This window comes from Cherax quadricarinatus, chromosome 6 (genome assembly GCF_038502225.1).
Source record: "Cherax quadricarinatus isolate ZL_2023a chromosome 6, ASM3850222v1, whole genome shotgun sequence".
NCBI lineage: Eukaryota > Metazoa > Arthropoda > Malacostraca > Decapoda > Parastacidae > Cherax > Cherax quadricarinatus.
Genome location: NC_091297.1, coordinates 49,621,454 through 49,643,275, shown reverse-complemented (window position 1 = coordinate 49,643,275; position 21,822 = coordinate 49,621,454). Strand labels below are relative to the sequence as shown.

The window sequence follows — 21,822 nt, the reverse complement described above, 5'->3', positions numbered from 1 at the left end:
ACAAGAAAATATCCAGGCAGTTGACACGGGCTTAGCAAGCACATTCAAGCAAGCTTGAAAGCAGCACTAAAAGCTAGCCAGAACAAGCTAAGGCAGCCTACAGTTATAGCTGTCCTAAGGCCCAGCTTGTCTATGTATACGTCCTACAGTGCTGCTGGCATACCAGTGTTTCCTGTAGTGGCTTAGTTAAGAACAATTTAACGAGCATTGCAGTACTGACATTTTAAGTGGGACATGCCAGAGGTTCACTTATAAACATAGTAAGTTTGTGGTGATTTGCTTGTACACAGTGAACATTCATCTGTCATACGTGTGCTAGAAGTGTTAAGTGCTGCTTTCCCCAACAGTTAATTGTCATTTGTAAGCCTGTATTAAGACTTTAAAAGGCTCAGAGTGTACTTCAGTGTAGTGACTCCTTACATTTGATAACTCAGTGTAATACATGCTCTGCTCAGTGTAACTGAACTATTAAATACGGTTACATAATTAAGTTGCTTGTCCTAGTGTCATTGCTGTGTTTTCTAATACATTTTCTTGTTCAGACTGAAACTTTACTGCTAAATTCCCAGTAATATTTCAAATTGCAGTGTTCATCTGTGGTGTGAGTGTGTAACTTATGCTTTGTATTTTTACTGTGAACAAGCTTACTGCTGCATAATGTTCAGTTTCATGAATACTTTCTCTCTTGAGTAATTCGGTTACCTTTCAACTGTGTTAAGCAAGAGTCAGCCTGTTAACATCTATGTTCCTTGCCATCTCATCTAGTGGGTTTAGCGCCTAGTTAAAATTGTAATAGTAACAATTTGCAATCATTATACTTCTAGTTATACATTGTGTAAATTGTTTTAGACTATTTGATCAACTGGATTGTAGTGTTTAACTTCTGATACACCAAGTTAATGACTGCAGACTCACACTGACACATAATAAACACATTAAACTAAAACGCTGGTAACTCTCCAGAAGCTGGGTCTAGTGTGTGACCTTGAGAAGTTGAGTGTGTTTATTACGACCAGCGGTGTACCACTCTCACCTATATTTACATCAACACAAGTGTATTCTAAGTGATAAACTGTACACTTGGTGTACATGGTAACACTTGTCATGGTTTAGAAAGACACGTAAGCAAACACTATGACATATTTATTAGAAAACGTTTCAGTCCTGGGACCTTGATCATGTTAGAAGTGATCAAGGTCCCAGGACCAAAACGTTTTCTAATAAATATGTCATAGTGTTTGCTTACGTGTCTTTCTAAACCAACTTGTCGGTATTTATTACCAAGGTTTATACCAACACTTGTCATACATAGTAACGCGTGTGTAAGTGAGATTGTTTAGGTACTGGTTCATCTATCTACAGCTGCACACTTATGCCTGCATACATATATAACATAGTAACACGTGAGTTACCCAGGATGGACCAAGCAAGTCGACCAGAGTGATTTATCTCATTGTCATTGTAACATTACCTATTTTTTTTTTTTTTGTTTGTTTTTTAGTAATATTGTTTACAATCTATGGTTGGGGTAAGAGGTTGTCTTCAGCATTCATTGTGATGTCCGCTATATTATTATTTCAGTGAGGTACATTAGGTGGCAGTAGCCTGAACTAACTCAAGTGGAAGTTATCATTGAATTTGAACCTCTTGTTTAATGTGATATATGTCAGAATTCTAATTTTATGCTCAATATTACCTACTTTGTCTCTCTCTCTCTCTCTCTCTTTTCATCTTTGTAATTTGTGATAAGGTGTAAGACCTCGCCTGTACCATCCATTATATCATTATATGTACCATATTATTAACACACATACAAGAAGTCTCTGAATGTATTTTTAGTAAGGTGTGTATCGTATTAAGTAGTAGTAATCTGGGTTAAGCATAATTGGAAGTGTTCATTGAACTTGAACACTTGTGTCATATGATCTATTTTAGACTTCTGACTTTATAGTAAATATTTACTCTTGCATAAGCTATAAGGGAAAGATAAGCAAGGAATTCTTGTGTTGTGAGTCTTACACGAGATATCATCACTGGCAAACATGGCAACTGTCATAGAGGAACCTATTTCTGCAGGTGATGGAAATGATGATAGCTTCCAGACCTTTAAAAGTAAACAAAAGAGAAAAAGTGAGAAAGGGCTAGAGTGTCGACGTAGTCAGACTCACTTGACTCGTACACAATGTGACACTAAACGTCCTTGGTGCACAGAGGCTGCAAGAAGTCTTTCTTCAAAGGAAGAATGTGTTAAGCTGAACTTCCCTGACAACACCCTGCTGCCTGCTAAGTGTGCATGGCTAATGGAAGCTGTAAACAAGCATCCTAACTCAAGGATCCAATTTAGGAAAAACACACACAACTTTGTGTTTGTGGAACAGAATGCAGAACTGATCAATGATCTACTTAGTACACCTTATGGGGGTATTAAGCTGCTCCGACCTCCATCAGACACTCACCACTTTAAAAAATGGGTCAGTATCATAATCTTTGGATACCCTCTTTGCATGGACCCATCCCATCTGACTCTCGGTGAGCATATCATCAAGCCTAAAAGACTTAAAGGAAAATCCCAAATTATTGCCAGTTGGGTAGGTCCTGTGCCCCTCCCCCGGAATATCTGGGTGCATGGTTTACGTTTCCTAAACATCGAAGTGTACCTACCCCCTAAACGTAGGTGTTACAAATGCCAGCACTATGGCCATGTTGCAGTAGACTGTGGAATACTACATTCTTGGTGTGGTAAGTGTGCTGGGAAACATTCCACTAGAGAATGCACAGTAGGCCCTGACAGCCAAAAATTTAAGTGTAATAACTGTAAAGAAGTTGGGGTTACAGTTTCCCTCAAGGACTGCAGTCAGAACCCAAACAACCTTCGATGTAAACCTGATAACAGTCCTTTAATGGTAACTGAGGATGAGGCCATTCAGTCTACCACAACCAGATTTGAGACTGAACATCTGCAAAGTGTGCAAGAACCCCACCTCACTGCAAAGGATTCTGGTGATACCAGAATGCCATCACACACACCAGCTGTGGAGGAGCTAGCCATCCCTGCTAGCACATTTGGAACTACTGGTCTGCCACTACAGATACCTATGGCTACACCTGAATATGGGGATGAGTTTGTCATTTCTCCCAATACACACAACTACAACAGTCAGACGGACACCACACAGGTAACCCCCCTGGAAATTGGAGATGAGTCAGATGCACAGGACCTACCTGCAATGAATGATGAAACAGAGAACACTAATGTAACCATGGTACCTGTTAAGGTGATAGGTGTTAAAGAAAGCACTAACCCAGAAGTGCCATCCTCCGGAGAGGCATTGGATTCGCCTGACCTTCCTCATATTATAACAAATTTCCAGAAAAAAATTGAGCATCTTGAACAGATCCTGACAAGTTTAATAAATATATGTAATCAGGATGATGCTCTTGAGCATGGTGATGTCAAAAGTGCAGCAATCCCCGTTCAGTTTCCAGCAATTTGTGAGAAAGAAGCCCATGACTCTTGCCTTCAAAACTTGCCTTTTAACTGGCTGTCAAGATGCCGAAAAATGCTTAAAAATAAAGGTCCTGAAGATAAAGACGTACAAACTATGCTATTTGCTCTTAAGTGTCTGCACACTGTAGTCAAAGCATAATAGTTTTACCATCTTATGAGCAAGAGATTGTAATAACTCACTACAATGGATACATTACAAATCTTTTCATGGAACATTGCTTCCATCAGGAAGCGGTTGCCTGACTTACATCATATTAGTGCAACCAAGAATATTGATGTCATCTGTTTGCAGGAATGTAGATTGAAAGATGGAGCACCTCCACCAAACTTGCCTGGATATGCAGCTTATAACCTAAGGTCAACCAACTGTTGTGTGATGTATGTCAGAAAGAACTTGCCACATTCACTCCTTTCCTTGCAGAGTCGAGTTAACATGCAGTATCATGGTGTCAAAGTACATGCAGGCGATTTTTCCATAAACATTTTTAATCTCTATGCCCCAGCGAACCAGCTTCGACCTGATGCTTTACCAGATCGCATCAATAGTGAACCTACCATCATTCTTGGAGATTTTAATGCCAGACATAAGAATATTGGTGGGTCTATAACAAACACCAATGGAACTAAACTAGTGAAATTGCTAAATGAGCATGATAATGTTCGAATTGTGGGCACTACTGAGCCTACTCACATATATGGTGGCATACTAGATCTGTGTCTTGGATTTAATACATCATATACGATGCATGACTCTGTCATAGTTGATGATCTTCTATCTGATCACTTCCCAAGACTAACAACTGTCAATCTTGATCACATCTCCAGCAATCAAGGAGCTAAATACAGAAGGAGGAAACTTATTCTCAAACCAGAACACAGAGACAACTTTATTAACCACTTGGATCAATGGTATAAGAATTACGAGCCCATTGGCACACAAAAATTTAATGATGATTTAATTACCACTATTGAGAGTGTTCTCACAGATCAAGTGGGCAGGAATAGGAAACAAAGACCCTCCACTATAAATAACAATAAAAACCAATGTAAATACTATAATGATCCACAGCTACGCAATCTAACACATGCAGCTAGGAGGATTGGTAAAGCATACCGTGAATGTAGAACCCCAGACCTGCTCAGAACTTTCCAAGCTGCACTAACAAATGCAAGGAATAGAAAGGAAGAACTTAGGCAACAGGAATGGGAACAGTTTGTTAGTGGATTAAATAGGTCCACCCCTTTGAGTTTGGCTTGGAAAGGTATAAATAAAATAACCAGGAAAAAGACTGGCAATGTTGCTCATCCCTTTCCTCTTGAAAAAGCAAATGACCTCATAAATGACTGGTCCAAAACATCCAGGCATGAAAACCTTCCATCTCATATTAGAAAAAATTTAGAGAGTACTTCTGAAGAAATGTTGAAACTGATTAATTTTATGAGCCAAAATATTGATGAGAGTGATTGCCTCTTTACCGAGTATGAATTAGATAATGCATTAACCAAAGGTCGATCAACTGCTCCTGGAGAGGATGGTATAACCTATGTTATTCTCAGAACTCTAAGGCACGTGCCTGATAACCCTTTGTTGGCACTGTATAATCTCAGTTACATTGAGGGCATTCTTCCTACTTCCTGGACCAATAGTCTCATTGTGCCTATCCCTAAGCCCCAACAGCCTGATACATTTAGGCCTATCTCCTTAACTAGTTGTCTTTGTAAAACTTTTGAAAGAATGATGCTTAACAGACTGTACTACAGAATCAGACACCAACTTTCCCCCTACCTCTATGGGTTCATGAAAGGTAAAAGTGTGCAGAACTGTATTTCCACCTTTCTCACTGCACACACCTCTACTAGTTTTACCACTTTTCTTGATCTAAAATCTGCATTTGATATTGCGAACAGAACCATTATACTACATGAACTAGCCAAAATGAATATTGGTGGTAGCTTACTCTGCTGGATAATAGGATACCTGTCAAATAGAGTATCCTCTGTCCTTTACCAAGGCTTCAGAAGTGATTCTAAAGAAATGTCTTTAGGTACACCGCAGGGAGGAGTTCTTAGTCCCATGCTATTTAATATTCTGATTAATGCTCTCCTAAATGCTCTACCTGCCTCACCTAAACATATAGCTATAAGCTATGCTGATGATATCATGATCCATACAACAGGGCATAAGAAGATGAATACCATTCTTAATGAAGTTCAAGCAATTTGTAATCGATTAGGCCTCATAATATCTTCCTCTAAAACAAAGATATTAACAAGCAAACGACATCCCCCACCCATCTATTTGCAGGGTGAAATCATTAGCTACGTTAAAACTTACAGATATCTTGGTGTAGATGTACCCTTTAACAAATCCACTATACCACAACTAAACAAGAAATGCAAAGCTAGGCTAAATGCTCTCAAAGCTGTTGCTGGCTACAATCCCAACTATGGTGCTAATGTGAGAATCGTGAGAATGATGTACATAGCCTATGTTAGGTCCTTAATTGATTATGCTGCTCCCATGTTGATATTAGCTAGAGAAAGTTCTCTCCGACCCTTGGAGTTAATGCAAAATGAAGCTCTCAGGATTACTCTTGGCTGTCCCAGATCTACAAAAGTTCTTAACATGAGGAAGGAGCTTGGTATTTCTAGTATCAGTGATAGGATTGTTGAAATTAACACTGTACTCGGTATTAGAATGTTGAGAAACAAACCAGACACTGTCACAGTGAATCTTACCAAGTGTCTAGAGGTAAATACACACAGATCTAAATGGATTGTGAAAACGTGCAATTGCATTAAGTTTTATAACCTGCATGAACTGTATCACTGTAGGCAACAAGAGCATTTCACCCCTCCATGGAAGATGTGTTCATTTAATATCACATACCTACAAGTCCCTCCCAAGAAGCTTATTGCTAGTAATCCCTTCCTTAAATCTCTTGTTAGAGCAACTGCTCAAGAAGAAATTTCTCACCTAGCTGGTAGTAATAAGTTATCACAAGTTATATACACTGATGGATCTAAACAGGAGTCTTCTGGCAGGGCTGCATCTGCTCTTGTTGCCACCTCCCTAGTTAAGAACGATAATAAATTTGTTGAGTTAGGCATAAGAATTAACAACTGGGCATCTACACTGCAAACTGAATTGTTTGCAATCCTAATGGCGCTAAAGCTAACCTATGACACTGAGCTTGACTCTATCATCATTACTCATTCTATGTCATCATTGAAGGCTCTTGACTCATATAATGACTCCAACAACATGCTCATTGGAGAAGCCAGGTATAGATACTCAAAAATTAGGGACAAAGGAATTAATGTACAATTGATATGGATCCCATCACACATTGGATTACTCCTTCATGATAAAGTTGATATGTTAGCCAAGAAGAGTACCCAGAAGGAGAATGTAGAATATAACTTTGGTATAACTGTGTCTAGCATTAGGAATAATATTAGGAGAGAAGCAAATAATGAAAATGATTGTTATAGGAATGCAGTTAGAAGCCTGAGTAGATCTATAACCCACTATGATAACATGAACGTAGATAAGTATGTTTATGGAGCAACTTGCAATGTGAACAGACTGACTGATGTTGTAGTGGCCAGGCTTAGGCTTGGTTACAAGTACTTCTGGCAGTTTGGGAGACACACAGATGATGATCAAACTAAATGTAAATTATGTGATCAGGCATATGGTCACTCTCTTGAACACTATGTGCTTAATTGTCCACTTATTGAGGAATACAGAGACAGACAGTATAATAACCTATGTGACATGTCAAGATATCTTATTAATGAAAAGAAGATACCAGATATACTAAGCAAATTTCCTAAATTTGCTTGCAACAGATAAGTGAACTATAGATATGTAGATATAAATCCATATGTATTCCTGTTAACCCTTTGGGGCCTAGTTCCTAGGCCTTTTGTGTATCCATATGCTCTCGCGCTACCGTCCACAGGATGGATATGGGGTGCACAATAAACTAGCCACTTCGGTGGCAAAATCTAATCTAAATCTAATCTTCCAAAACAGGCCTGTTTCGTCACAACTGAATACTTGTTGGGGTTTTAATTTTTCAGTGTCTATGTAAACCTTAAACTCCTGTATAAACTTCTCAGCCACCCGTTTGTCTGAACTGGCTACCTCACCATGCCTTACAACATTGTGTATGCCACTACGCTTCTTAAACCAGCCTCTGCTGGCCTTAAATTCACTATCAGCACTGGTTCCACGAGTTTTCTGTACCAGATTGGCATGCAACTTCCTTGCCTTTTCACAAATAATGGTCTCTGAAACACTATCACCTGCCATCTCTTTATCCTTGATCCACGCCAGCAACAACTTCTCAACCTGATCAATTATCTGTGGTCTTTTTTTGATTAGCATATTAACACCTTTTGCAACATCAGCTTCCTTGATTTGTTCTTTCTTTGCCAGGATAGAACCAATGGTCGACTTTGTTTTTCCCATACATCCTGGCAAGCTCAACAAGTCTCACACCACTCTCATACTTCTGTATTATTTACTTCTTCACATCTATGGTGTTTCTCACTTTCTTTACCACAGGTGGTACCACTAGCAAGTTTCTTTGGGCCCATGGTAGCTTATTTCACAGTCCCACAAGCACTAAACACAATGAAATAATTGTAAAATGTTTGAATGAGAGTGCAGGTTAGTGTTCACTCAAGCATCAACAAAACCAAACTGGCTCACAGCGCCTGCGCGGGGACTCGGACAAAGCAGGCTGCTGGATAGGTCCGGTACCCAGCGGTTCGAAAATAGGGGCGAGTTCGATAATAGGGACAAAGTTGGTTCGAAAAAAGCGTTCGATTTTCGAAGAGTTTGATAATGATGCACTCGAAATTTGAGGTTCCACTGTACCTTCCTTTATACACCCTCTCAAACTCGTCCACTAACCTTTGCAACTTCTCTTCAGAATCTCCCAAAAACACAGTATCATCAGCAAAAAGTAACTGTGTCAACTCCCATTTTGTATTTGATTCCCCATAATCAGAGACCAAACAAAACGTTACTCGTCAATCTTAACCAGCCTGATAAGAAGGGCAAAAAAATTGTATTATGAGAACAGATTATCCAACTTACGAGGTGATATAAAAAAGACCTGGAAAACCCTATCAGAAATTCTGGGAACAAAAAAGATATCACGAAATAGCGAAATAAAATTAGCAAAATCAGATGAACCCCAACTCCCACCAACAGAAACAGCAGACTCAATGATTTCTTCTCCACTATAGGACAAAACCTTGCCAATAAAATCCCAAGCTCAGATACCCCACCAAATGACTACCTCACTGGCAACTACCCGAACACACTGTTCCTAGCTCTGACTAACCCATACGAAGTCTCCCTTATTATCAACGCACTAAAAAACAAGGCAGGAGATTTAAATACCTTACCACCCTTTATATACAAAAAAGTGTCACAAGTGCTATCACCAATCATTGCAACACTCTTTAACAAATCCATTGAATCCTCCACCTTCCCTACAGTTCTCAAAATAGCAAGGGTCACCCCGATCCATAAAGGAGGAGACCAAACAGAGTTGAATAACTATAGGCCAATATCCAATTTACACCCTCTCTCAAAAATCTTCGAAAAATTAATTCATAAACGAATCTACTCCTACCTCATCTCCCAAAACATACTCAACCCCTGCCAATTTGGATTCAGGCCTAATAAAAATACTAATGATGCTATTATACAGCCCGTAATGCTATGCATAGTATAAGTGGCTTTGGCATGCTGCTCTTATCTGTATTTTTTTTTGTACCTCTGTAAGTGTGCTCAAATTATAAATAAATAAATAAATAAATAAATAAATACACATGCTAGAACATATATACACTGCAATAGAGAAAAAAGAAGTCCCACTGGGGATCTTCATTGACTTACGTAAAGCTTTTGATACAGTTGACCATGACTTGCTCCACGTAAAATTGTCACACTATGGTATAAGAGGGCACTCCCTCAACTACCTCAAGTCATACCTCAGCAACAGAAGCCAATATGTGTACGCAAATGGGGCAAGCTCTTCCGCACAACCAATTACAGTTGGTGTCCCACAGGGAAGTGTCCTTGGCCCTCTTCTCTTTCTCCTATACATAAATGACCTACCAAATGCTTCGCAATTACTCAAACCCACACTATTTGCAGATGACACTACATACGTCTTCTCTCACCCGAGCCCAGTCATGCTAGCCAATACTGTAAATACCGAATTACAGAAAATATCTACCTGGATGAGGACTAACAAACTTACACTAAACATTGACAAAACCTACTTCATTCAGTTTGGTAACAGAGCTACAGATGTCCCTCTTAACATAATGATAAATGAATCACCAATCACAAAGCTAACAGAGGGAAAATTCTTAGGAATCCACCTTGATAATAGACTCAAATTTCATACACATATACAACAAATTTCTAAGAAAATTTCCAAGATTGTAGGCATACTATCGAAGATACGGTACTATGCTCCACAGTCAGCCCTCCTGGCCCTTTATCACTCTCTTATTTACCCCTATCTCACCTATGGAATTTGTGCATGGGGCTCAACAACAATTAACCATCTCAGACCACTAATTACCCAACAAAAGGCTGCAGTTAGAATGATAACAAATTCTCACTACAGGCAGCACACTCCACCAATATTCAAAACACTCAACCTACTCACCATACAAAACATCCATACTTATTATTGCACCTATTACATACATAGAACACTTAACTCTGATATTAACCCTCCCCTCAAACATCTCCTTGCCAACCTCAACAGAACACATGATCATAACACAAGGCACAGATCACTCTTTGATGTTCCTCGTGTCCATCTCACGCTATGCAAAAACTCAATGCACATAAAAGGCCCTAAAATCTGGAATTCATTACCTGTAAATATAAAAGAAATACTACCTGTTTATAAATTCAAGTCTCTTCTCAAAGATCACTTACTCACCCAAAACCAAATAAATACTGAATAACTGAACCTTATAAATTGTATATCTTAAATGTTTCTCACAATTATATCACATAAATGTTAAACCTAAAACCCAATCTAACAGAATACTCCATTCGACTGAATGTACAGCAATGCAAGCAACCATTTGTAATACTCATTTGTGCTTTATAGTTATCTGTTTACAATAATGTCTTATCACTGATTTCATCATTGCTTAGTTAATCTTAAGTTAATTTTAAGCCAGCCCGTAATGCTATGCATATAAGTGGCTTTGGCATGCTGCTCTTACCTGTATTTTTTTGTACCTCTGTATGTATGCTCAAATTACTAAATAAATAAATAAATAAATAAATAAATAATTTAATCCCACCCCTCTCCCCAACACCGTAGCATTTACTTCTTTTACAATCCCATCTATAAATATAGTAAACAGTCATGATGACATCATGCATACCTGTCTAAAACCTACTTTTACTGGGAAGTAATCTCCTTCTCTCCTACACACCCTAAGCTGAGCCTCACTATCCTCATAAAAACTCTTTACAGCATTTGTTAACTATCTATTCCATACACTTGCACTCACTCAAAAGTCTTTTCTAAATCCATAAAAGCAACGAAAACTTCCCAACTTTTATCTAAATACTGTTCATTTTTATGCTTCAATGTCAACACTTAATCTACACATCCCCCACCCATTCTAAAGCCACCTTGTTCATCTGTGATCCTGCTCTCTATCTTACCTCTAAGTCTTTCAATAATAACCCTACCATACACTTTACCTGGTATACTTGGTAGGCTTATTCTCCTAAAATTTTTACACTCTCTTTTGTCCCCCTGCTCTCTGCCAGTTACCCATAAAATTCATTTATATTAAAGCATTTGCCTGCATCAAGCTTTGAAACAAGCTGACAGCAGGGAACAGCTCTCAGTTTGTAAAATACTACATGGAAGCAATTCTCATCCTTACTGCCCAGGTTATAAAAAAGTTATTAGCTACTTACCTTTGCCTTGTCAGTGCTGGCACCTGAGTTAATCTAGACGCATACCTCCATAGCATCATCCTGATGGTCTACACACTGTGAACTGTTAAAAGAGCACTATGAAATTTATGCTCTCGTCATTAAGCTGCAAACATCCACAACATTATTATTATAATCATGGGGGGTGGGGGGGTACTAAACCCATAGGTATTATACAGCTCCTGTAGGGAGGGGTGGAAGGTATTCAGACTCAATTCAGGGAACTGGAGCACAGATCCAATTCCCTAAATCAAGAGCCCCTCACCAGTGTCAAGGAACCTGCCTTGAGGGATCCACAATGTTAGGATGCAGCTACAAATGTTAAAACTTTCCAGCCAAACTTATTAGCAAAATTACTGGTATGTGTTTAAGTACAAAAATACAGAATTAGCACATTAGTATACATTCATAGTGCTGATGAAGAAAAAGATCTTGTTTAGTATACGTACTTATCAGAAAGACTCTGGTTATGCAGAGTATTTTGGGCAGTCTTAAAATTACCTTAAAACCACTGAACAATTCTAAATTAGATTAGTTACTAGAATGCTGCAGTTTGCAGTCTTCGATATTGTACATAACATGGTTTACGATACTTTTTAATTTTTTGGCATTTCTTATAGGATTTCTATATATAAGGGAAAGGACTAAACATGTAGGGGTCTTACAGCAGATGGGGAATGGAAGGCAAGATAAGATTTTGTTCAGATTTTTAACCCCCAGAGAGTTAGCCACCCAGGATAATCTAAGAAAGGGAGTGTATCATCAAGGGACTGTCTATCTTATTTCCACTGGGGTCCTCAATACTGTTCCCCAGGATGCAGCCCACATTAGTCGACTAAAACCCAGGTACGTACCTACTTGCTTGCTAGGTGAACAGGGCAATGGTTGAAAGGGGCAACAGGTATAACAAAACACGCCTAATGTTTCCACCCTTGCCGAGGATCGAACCACGGACCCTCAGTGTGTGAAGCGAGAGCGTTGCCTACCAGGCCACGGGCCACGTTCAACCAGGTTTGATTAAAAAAAAAAGGGTTGGGAGACAACAGGTCCAATTCCTTGGATCAAGAACCCCACTAGCCTCAAAGTACTTGGGAAATGGAAGTTAATCAGGTTTGATCCGAAGAAGGGAAAGGTATTATTATTATTATTATAATCAAGGAGAAGCGCTAAACCCGGAGGATTATACAGCGCCTGGGGGGGGATGTGGAAGGCATTCAGGCTTAATTCGGGGAACTGGAGCACAGATCCAATTCCCTAAATCAAGAGCCCCTCACCAACATCAAGGAACTTTCCTTGTGGGGAAAGGGAAGGGTAGCTTTAGTTCCTTGGATCAAGAGCACTTCAAGTCACAGCTTTATGCAGAAGTTGGTAAATATTTTACTAATGATACACGTAAACAAAACACTTAAGTCTAATATTTTAGGGCTAGCCTGGGTAATTTACACATACGTTGTTATGTAAGACAATTGTAATAATCTAAAATTGTGTAATTATACCGAGATAAACTTATGTTGTCTACTTCTTGTTGTGGGTTTACAGGGCCACTGACACCTTACACCGTCTGACCACTTATAATTCTGGGGAAATTTTCTTACTTTCTTAATCTGAATCAGTAAGATAAGATAAGATAAGATTTCGTTCGGATTTTTAACCCCGGAGGGTTAGCCACCCAGGATAACCCAAGAAAGTCAGTGCGTCATCGAGGACTGTCTAACTTATTTCCATTGGGGTCCTTAATCTTGTCCCCCAGGATGCGACCCACACCAGTCGACTAACACCCAGGTACCTGTTTGCTGCTAGGTGAACAGGACAACAGGTGTAAGGAAACGTGTCGAAATGTTTCCACCCGCCGGGAATCGAACCCGGGCCCTCCGTGTGTGAAGCGGGAGCTTTAGCCACCAGGCTAAGTATGTACAGCGTCTCAGGTAAACTTAGCTAAACACTAAAACTAATCATATAAAGATAGCATAAGATGTGTTGGTTAAGGATCAAAGGTAAAGCACTACTGCTTAAAATCGAAGAGTACAAGAATAACCCTAGAAAGCTCTGGCAATAACTAAAACAGTTGGGGTATACCCATGAACCAGTAGATAGATTTAACATAACACTAAATATCGATAACGATTTTAAACTTAAGATTTAATATAAGTCTGCCCGAAATGCCTAGCCATGCTAGGTGTTCTAGTGGTACACTCTGTAATTATTATTTTACTACATGTAAACCACACAATAACCAAATTCTGTAAACTCAGCATTGTAATCCTTATAGAGAATAAACTTTGAATTTGAATTTGAATTTGAAAAAGTGGCAAATTGTGTTAATTCATACTACATAACTGTTGCATCAACACTAGTAAGTTAACTTCCAGCTGCATCAAATACCTTTAACACAGACTCTGATAAGTTTCAAACATACTATACCAATAAAGAGGTAACCCCAAACAGTTGTCAACTAGTAAGTGTATCTCAAGACTTTATTCAAAAAAGAACTAAGCAGGTTAAACTCAACTAAGAGCACCGGCCCAGATAACATCCCGTCTAGGTTCCTAAAAGATTCAAATTCAAATTCAAATTCAAAGTTTATTCTCTATAAAGATTACAATGTTGAATTTACAGAATTTGGTTGTTGTGTGGTTTACATGTAGTTAAATAATGATTACAGAGTGTACCACTAGAACGCCTAGCATGGCTAGGCATTTCGGGCAGACTTAGTTTAATTCTTTATTTTAAAATATTACAAATTATGAGGTAAGTTGGTATTATGGCTAAGTGACTAAATACTAGTTTGTGAGTTTAGCAAAGTGAATGTTTTTGTTTTGGCACAATACATAGTTTCAGTATTGGAGTATCACAGGATTCATTATTTTAAGATTGAGATTAATGTTTCTGTTTATGGTCAAAAGGGTGAGTGAGTGTAAGTGTGAACCACCAGGTGGTATTCGTGTAGTTAGTTGACGGGGTGTATCAGGGAGATAAGATGTTTTCTAATGGTAGTTTTGAAGGTGATGAATGTGTCTGCAGTTCTAGAGTTCTCAGGTAGAGTGTTCCAGATTTTAGGGCCTTTGACATACATTGAATTTTTGTAAAGGTTTAGTCGGACACGGGGAATGTCGTAGAGATGTTTGTGTCTGGTGTTATGCCTGTGGGTTCTGTCACAACTATCAAGAAAGCGTTTTAGGTCAAGGTTGATATTGGAGTTTAAGGTCCTGTAGATGTAGATTGCACAGTAGTAAGTGTGGATGTACTGAACAGGGAGTAAATTTAGATCTATGAAGAGTGGGGGGGAGTGTTGCCAGGGATGGGATTTAGTGATTATTCTTACTGCAGCTTTATGTTGGGTTATTATTGGCTTTAGGTGTGTTGCTGCAGTTGATCCCCAAGCACAAATAGCATAGGTGAGGTATGGATAAATAAGTGAGTGGTATAGTGTGAGAAGGGCATTTTGCGGCACGTAGTATCGTATCTTGGAGAGGATCCCAACTGTTTTGGATACTTTTTTGGTTATGTGTTGGATATAGGTGCTGAAATTCAGGTTGTTGTCAAGGTATAGGCCTAGGAATTTGCCCTCATTATGTCTGGTAATTAGAGTGTTGTCGATCTTAATGTTAATTTGTGCATCTCCTGCTCTGCTACCAAACATAATATAGTAGGTTTTGTCAGTGTTAAGCGTAAGTTTATTGGCTGTCATCCAAGTCGATATTTTGATCAGCTCCTCGTTAGCAATAGTGTTGAGAGTGGCAAGATTAGGGTGAGAGATGACATAAGTCGTGTCGTCAGCAGAGAGAAAGGGTTTCAGGTGTTGGATTACGTTTGGAAGATCATTGATGTATATGAGGAAGAGCAGGGGACCAAGGACACTTCCCTGCGGAACTCCAGTTTCAAGTGGCCGTGTTGTTGATGCTGTGTCTTTAATGGTAACATACTGATACCTATTAGTAAGGTAAGATTTGAAATAAGCAAGCGCATGGCCTCTTATACCGTAATGGTCAAGTTTGTGGAGTAGGATGTCGTGGTCTACTGTGTCAAAAGCTTTTCTTAGGTCAATAAAAATTCCTAGTGGATATTCCTTATTTTCCAATGCTGTGTAAAGCAGATCTAGCATTTTTATGATTGCATCATTAGTGCTTTTATTTTTCCTAAATCCAAATTGGCAGGGGTTGAGTATGTTTTGTGCTGTGCACGAGTTTCTCAAAGATTTTGGATAGCAATGGTAAGTTTGATATTGGCCTATAGTTGTTTAAGTCTGTAGGGTCACTACCTTTATGTATTGGTGTAACCCTTGCCATCTTGAGTAGTTTCGGGAAGGTGGTAGTTTCTAGTGACTTGTTAAAAAGTAATGAAATAGCATGCGAAAGGATATGAGCCGCTCGCTTGTACAGTAATGGTGGGACATTAGACAGATTCCCTGAGTTGTTTTTAAGTGATTTTATAATCTCGGTGACTTCCGAGGGCTCAGTTGGTGCAAGATAGAAGGAATTTTGGAAATTCCCATCTAGGTAGTCCCCGGCATGGGCACTGGTATGTGGGATTTTATTGGCGAGATTAGATCCAATGGTTGAGAAGAAGTCGTTTATCTTGTTAGCTGTGTCAGTGGGATGTAGTGGTGTTTCATTAGGTTTAGTTAGGACAATATTCTTGTTTTTTTCAGTTTGTGGGTCCCTAGAATCTGAGAGAGTGTTTTCCAGGTCTTTTTTATATCTCCTCTAGTGTCTGTGAATCTACTGGAGTAGTATAGTTGTTTGGCTTTCTTTATTACTTTGGTGAGAACTGATGAATAGTGTTTAAGAATATCTTTGTGTATTAAGCCCTGTCTATATTGCTTTTCATATTGGTGTTTCTTGTCAATGGATTTCAGAATGGTGCTGGTTAGCCATGGGCAACCAAGCCGTTTGTTTGTGATCTGTTTCGTTTTTATAGGACAATGTTTGTTGTATAGTCTAAGTAATTTGTTAAGAAAAATGTCTGTCCAGTCATCAATACCATTGGCCTTGGAGAATTCTGTAGGCCAGTCAACAATCTCTAGATCAGCTGTGAACATTCTTATTGAGGCCTCGTCATGGAGTCTAAATGAGACTTTGTTGTATTCAAGTGGTGGTTTACTAATGTTTGTCAGGAGGAAGGTAGGGTAGTGGTCTGTATTGCTATCTGTGATTATCCCTGATTTAAGGGGGACTAGTATATTGGTCCATATGTGGTCTATTATGGTTGCACTTGTCTCAGTGAGCCTGGTTGGTTTAGTTATTGTTGGTATGAGAAGTGTGTTGTTCATATTGTTGATGAAATCAGTTACAGGCTGATCATCTAGTAAGCCAAGGTTGATGTTGAAGTCTCCAGCTAAGAGAAGGTGGTGCTTATTCATTTGTCTGTTTGTTATTAGTGACTTTAATTTCTCACTGAAATTTGGGATGTTTGTGTGAGGTATCCGGTAAATGGCACCGATTGTTATAGGTGTCTTAAGGTTTTTTACAGTAAAATTAGCAAAAATGTATTCCCCATATTCATCACTAAAGCAAGTGGTGCTAATACAAGATAATTGGTTAGAGTAATAGATTGCAATACCACCCCGAACTTGGTTTGGTCTGCAGTTGTGAATTACTATGTATCCTGGTAGAGGGTAGATATCTATTGTGTCCTGCTTAAGCCAGGTCTCAGTAAGAATAATGCAGGAGAAGGGTGTCTTTAGTGATTCAAGGAGTGCCAGGAGGTCATCATAGTGTTTGCTTAAGGACCTGATGTTGTAGTTAAGTACTGATAGACTTTTAGCATTGTTTAGGATAGTGCTGGCTTGTGATGCTGTGTAATAAAGGCAGTTACTTTCCAATAGGTTTTGATTGGGTGTCAGATTATGGAGGTTTAGATCAATGTCAACGTGATCAATCATCTTCTAGGTTTAAATTATGGTTATTTATATCCTGAGTTATGTGTTGAGTTCTAGTACTGATATCTGTAGTGGTGGGAAGTTTGGATAAGTATATAGCTAGAGTATTTTGGTCATATAGAGTATAGTCACTACTACACATAATGAAGTTGATGTTGTCTATGTGTTGTGCTGGAATGAACTAAAGTACAACTAGGTATAAACTAGTAATATAAAAATACAAATTTAAAATAGAACAAGACTGGTGCATCTGAATTGGCATTCCCCATTGCTCACATAATAAATTTATCCATCACCACTAATACCATACCGGAGGGGTTCAAGGAGGCCAGAGTTACTCCTATCTTCAAGAAAAATAGTAGGTCAGATGTCAGCAACTCTAGGCTTGATACTCAAAAATCCGGGACAAAGGAATTAATGTACAATTGATATGGATCCCATTACACATTGGATTACTCCTTCATGATAAAGTTGATATGTTAGCCAAGAAGAGTACCCAGAAGGAGAATGTAGAATATAACTTTGGTAAATCTGTGTCTTGCATTAGGAATAATATTAGGAGAGAAGTAAATAATGAAAAAGATTGTTATAGGAATGCAGTTAGAAGTCTGAGTAGATCTATAACCCACTATAATAACATGAAAATAGATAAGTATGTTTATGGAGTTTAGTTAGTTAGTTTAATATGTTTATTATGCACCCCATACCCATCCTGTGGGCGGTAGTCAAAAGATTACAGAGGTACATAATTGGTCCAGGGACTGGGCCTCAAAGTTTTGATAGCTGAGCAAGTTACAGAGGTAATGAATTCACAATTTACAAAGGTAATGAACTCACAATTTACAAAGGTAATGAACTCCAGGTAGGTCTAGTCACAATCATGACAAGTTACAAAGGTATTTACAGATTACAGAGGTACACAAAGGGTCCAGGGACCGGGCTCCAAAGTTTTGATGGCTGAACTAGGTACAAGGTAATGAACTCACAAGTTACAAAGGTAATGGAGCAACTTGCAATGTGAACAGACTGACTGATGTTGTAGTGGCCAGGCTTAGGCTTGGTTACAAGTACTTCTGGCAGTTTGGGAGACACACAGATGATGATCAAACTAAATGCAAATTATGTGATCAGGCATATGGTCACTGTCTTGAACACTATGTGCTTAATTGTCCACTTATTGAGAAATACAGAGACAGACAGTATAATAACCTATGTGACATATCAAGATATCTTATTAATGAAAATAAGATACCAGATATACTAAGCAATTTTCCTAAATTTGCTTGTAACAGATAAGTGAACTGTACATATGTAGATATAAACCCATATGTACACCTGTTAGCCCTTTTGGGGCCTAGTTCCTACGCCTTTTGTTTACCCGGAGAGAGTTCCATGGATCAACGCCCCCGCGGCCCGGTCTGTGACCAGGCCTCTTGGTGGATCAGAGCCTGATCAACCAGGCTGTTACTGCTGGCTGCACGCAATCCAACGTACGAGCCACAGCCCGGCTGGTCAGGTACCGACTTCAGGTGCTTGTCCAGTGCCTGCTTGAAGATAGCCAGAGGGTCCATTGGTAATCCCCCTTACGTATGCTGGGAGGCAGTTGAACAGTATCGGGCCCCTGACACTTATTGTATTATCTCTTAACGTGCTAGTGGCACCCCTGCTTTTCATTGGGGGGATGCTGCATCGTCTGCGAAGTCTTTTGCTTTCGTAGTGAGTGATTTTCGTGTGCAAGTTCGGTACTAGTCCCTCTAGGATTTTCCAGGTGTATATAATCATGTATCTCTCCCGCCTGGGTTCCAGGGAGTACAGGTTCAGGAACTTCAAGCGCTCCCAGCAATTGAGGTGTTTTATCTCCATTATGCGCACCATGAGGGTTCTCTGTACATTTTCTAGGTCAGCAATTTCACCTGCCTTGAAAGGTGCTGTTAGTGTGCAGCAATATTCCAGCCTAGATAGAACAAGCGACCTGAAGAGTGTCATCATGGACTTTGCATCCCTAGTTTTGAAGGTTCTCATTATCCATCCTGTCATTTTTCTAGCAGATGCAATTGATGCAATGTTATGGTCCTTGAAGGTGATATTCTCCGACATGATCACTCCTAGGTCTTTGATGCTGGTGTTACGCTCTATTTTGTGGCCAGAATTTGTTTTGTACTCTAATGAAGTTTTAATTTCCTCATGTTTACCATATCGGAGTAATTGAAATTTCTCATTGTTGAACTTTATATTGTTTTCTGCAGCCCATTGAAAGATTTGGTTGATGTCCGCCTGGAGCCTTGCAGTGCCTGCAGTGGAAGACACTGTCATGCAGATTCGGGTGTCATCTGCAAAGAAAGACATGGTGCTGTGGCTGACATCCTTGTCTATGTCAGATATGAGGATGAGAAACAAGATGGGAGCAAGTACTGTGCCTTGTGGAACAGAGCTTTTCACCGTAGCTGCCTCGGACTTTACTTTGTTGGCTACTACTGTTTGTGTTCTTTTTGTGAGGAAATTATTGATCCATCTACCAACTTTTCCTGTTATTCCTTTAGCACGCATTTTATGCACTATTATGCCATGGTCACACTTGTTGAAGGCTTTTGCGAAGTCTGTATATATTACATCTGCATTCATTTTTGTCTTCTAGTGCATCTAGGACCTTGTTGTAGTGATTCAGTAGTTGGGACAGACAGTGTTGGAACTTATTCGGTCTGAGAAGTCCCAACAGGGAAAACACACTGTTCGAGGGCCCTTACACCCACCCAAAACACAAACACACTCACCTGGGTTGGCGAAGGTGGTTGGAAGGTACTTCTTAATTGATAGATTTACCCTTCAGGGAAGAAGTAGGTAGTTTATACTGTTAGTACACTAATATTAGGATTATTGAGGCAACTGTAGATAATAATGTAGACCTAAGACCTTAACATAGGTCGTAATAGGCCGAATGTAGGCAAACACTAGGTTATGTTAGCTAGGGAGAACTGGCAGCCCAAGTTTGAACGACGAGGCGCGGGTCTCGAAGATGCCAGATCTTCCTTCTAAGACCAGACACTAACTGAACAACATGTGCCATGATCAGCAGGTGGCACCCCTACGTGTCTTCATATATGAGACCTGGGGAAATCTGGTGGAAGCACCTCGACGTACCATACATGTCCTCCTCCGTCAGGCCCATACAGTAAAACAAGACCTCCACTTTTTCTTAGGATTCTGGCCAGTGTCTGGGGAAAGTTGCGAGTGAGTTGAGCTGTGGGCCTTTGTGCAGCCGGCAGTTCATGACCAGTACGTACTTTGTCTCTTGTCAACCTAGAAGCTAGTGTCCATTTCTGCATAGTCATACTAGGGGATACACACCCTCTTGGATACAGGAATTTCTGAGGTGCAGGCAGGTCACTAATATCGATTGAATATTGCAAGAACTAAGGCTCCCGGTTGCACGTGGTTTCTGAGGGGAAGTCCAAAGGGGCTAACCTTAGGGAGGTTGAAGACCAGAATAGACTCTACATCACCAAGTAAGTTAGTCCTTTAAACGTGCATGCGGCCGAGATTTCTTGCAACATCAGTCATTTATGAAAATCTGTCCCATAAGCCACTTGTGAGGCTGAGGTACCGACCTCAGAGCTCAGTGTCAACAGAGCTTGCCAGGGTAGGCAACTCACTTGGAGGCAGTCCAGACAAATTTTCACAAGTGGTCCTTTGAACCGTGATGTGGAATAGCTAGGTTAAAATTAACATAGCTAGGCCACAGTTAGGAACCAGTTTAACAGTTAGGTTAAGTTAGCACCCAAGCCGAGAGTTAACACAGAGGCTAGGCCAAGCTGACTATACACAGAAGTTGTTATTTGCAGTAATTTACAGGCAGGGCAGGTAGGCTAGAGAAGCTTGTTAATTTAATTATTTACAGTGATTACAAGTAATCCAGAGTAGGAGACTTGTGTGTTAATTACTTACAGTGGATTTGCAAGGTAGCCACAGTTAGGCTAGGCTTGTGCAATATTTACAACAGTTATAGTAGCTAGGACTGATTTAACCTAGTTATTATTTACAGGGAATTCTAAGCCAGGTTTAAGCTATAGCACACTAGTTAGGTTAGGATTTACCTTATCCAACCATCCATGCTAGACTGAGTAAGCTAGGCACAGTTAGGCCAAGCTGTTTACACACATTTTTTATTTACTGTTTCACAAGTTGAATTGTTGAATTTATTTGTGTTAACCAAGTGATTTTTAATTTGTACACTGCATCTTTTTATTGTGTGATTTTCATTGTCTTTGATTCATTTTAATGTGGGATTTGTGACTTGTACCACAGACTAGATTAAGTCCTGTAATTATTTGCTGACATTGTACAGGAAATTGCTAGGTTAAGCTTTCACATCGATACACATTTCGATTGGGATTTGAGAGTTAACAGTGTACATTTTTGATTTAGAGT

At 39.5% G+C, this 21,822-nt stretch overlaps 1 protein-coding gene across 6 annotated transcripts in view; it reads right to left on the bottom strand.

Annotated features, from left to right (window-relative positions):
- Positions 1–13,091, bottom strand: part of LOC128694479 (mitochondrial potassium channel ATP-binding subunit) — a 348,027-nt gene extending 334,936 nt beyond the window's left edge. For 5 of the 6 annotated variants that reach the window (XM_070081553.1, XM_070081574.1, XM_070081563.1 and 2 more), the window contains exons 1-2: positions 13,016–13,091; positions 11,502–11,583 (exon numbers count right to left, since the gene is read on the bottom strand). In XM_070081553.1, the coding sequence (XP_069937654.1) occupies positions 11,502–11,560 (59 nt within the window). In that variant the 5' untranslated portion in view covers positions 11,561–11,583; positions 13,016–13,091. The remainder of the gene's footprint in view (positions 1–11,501; positions 11,584–13,015) is intronic. The other variant, XM_070081577.1, reaches the window with a different exon arrangement.
- Between the last annotated feature and the right edge of the window lie 8,731 nt (positions 13,092–21,822).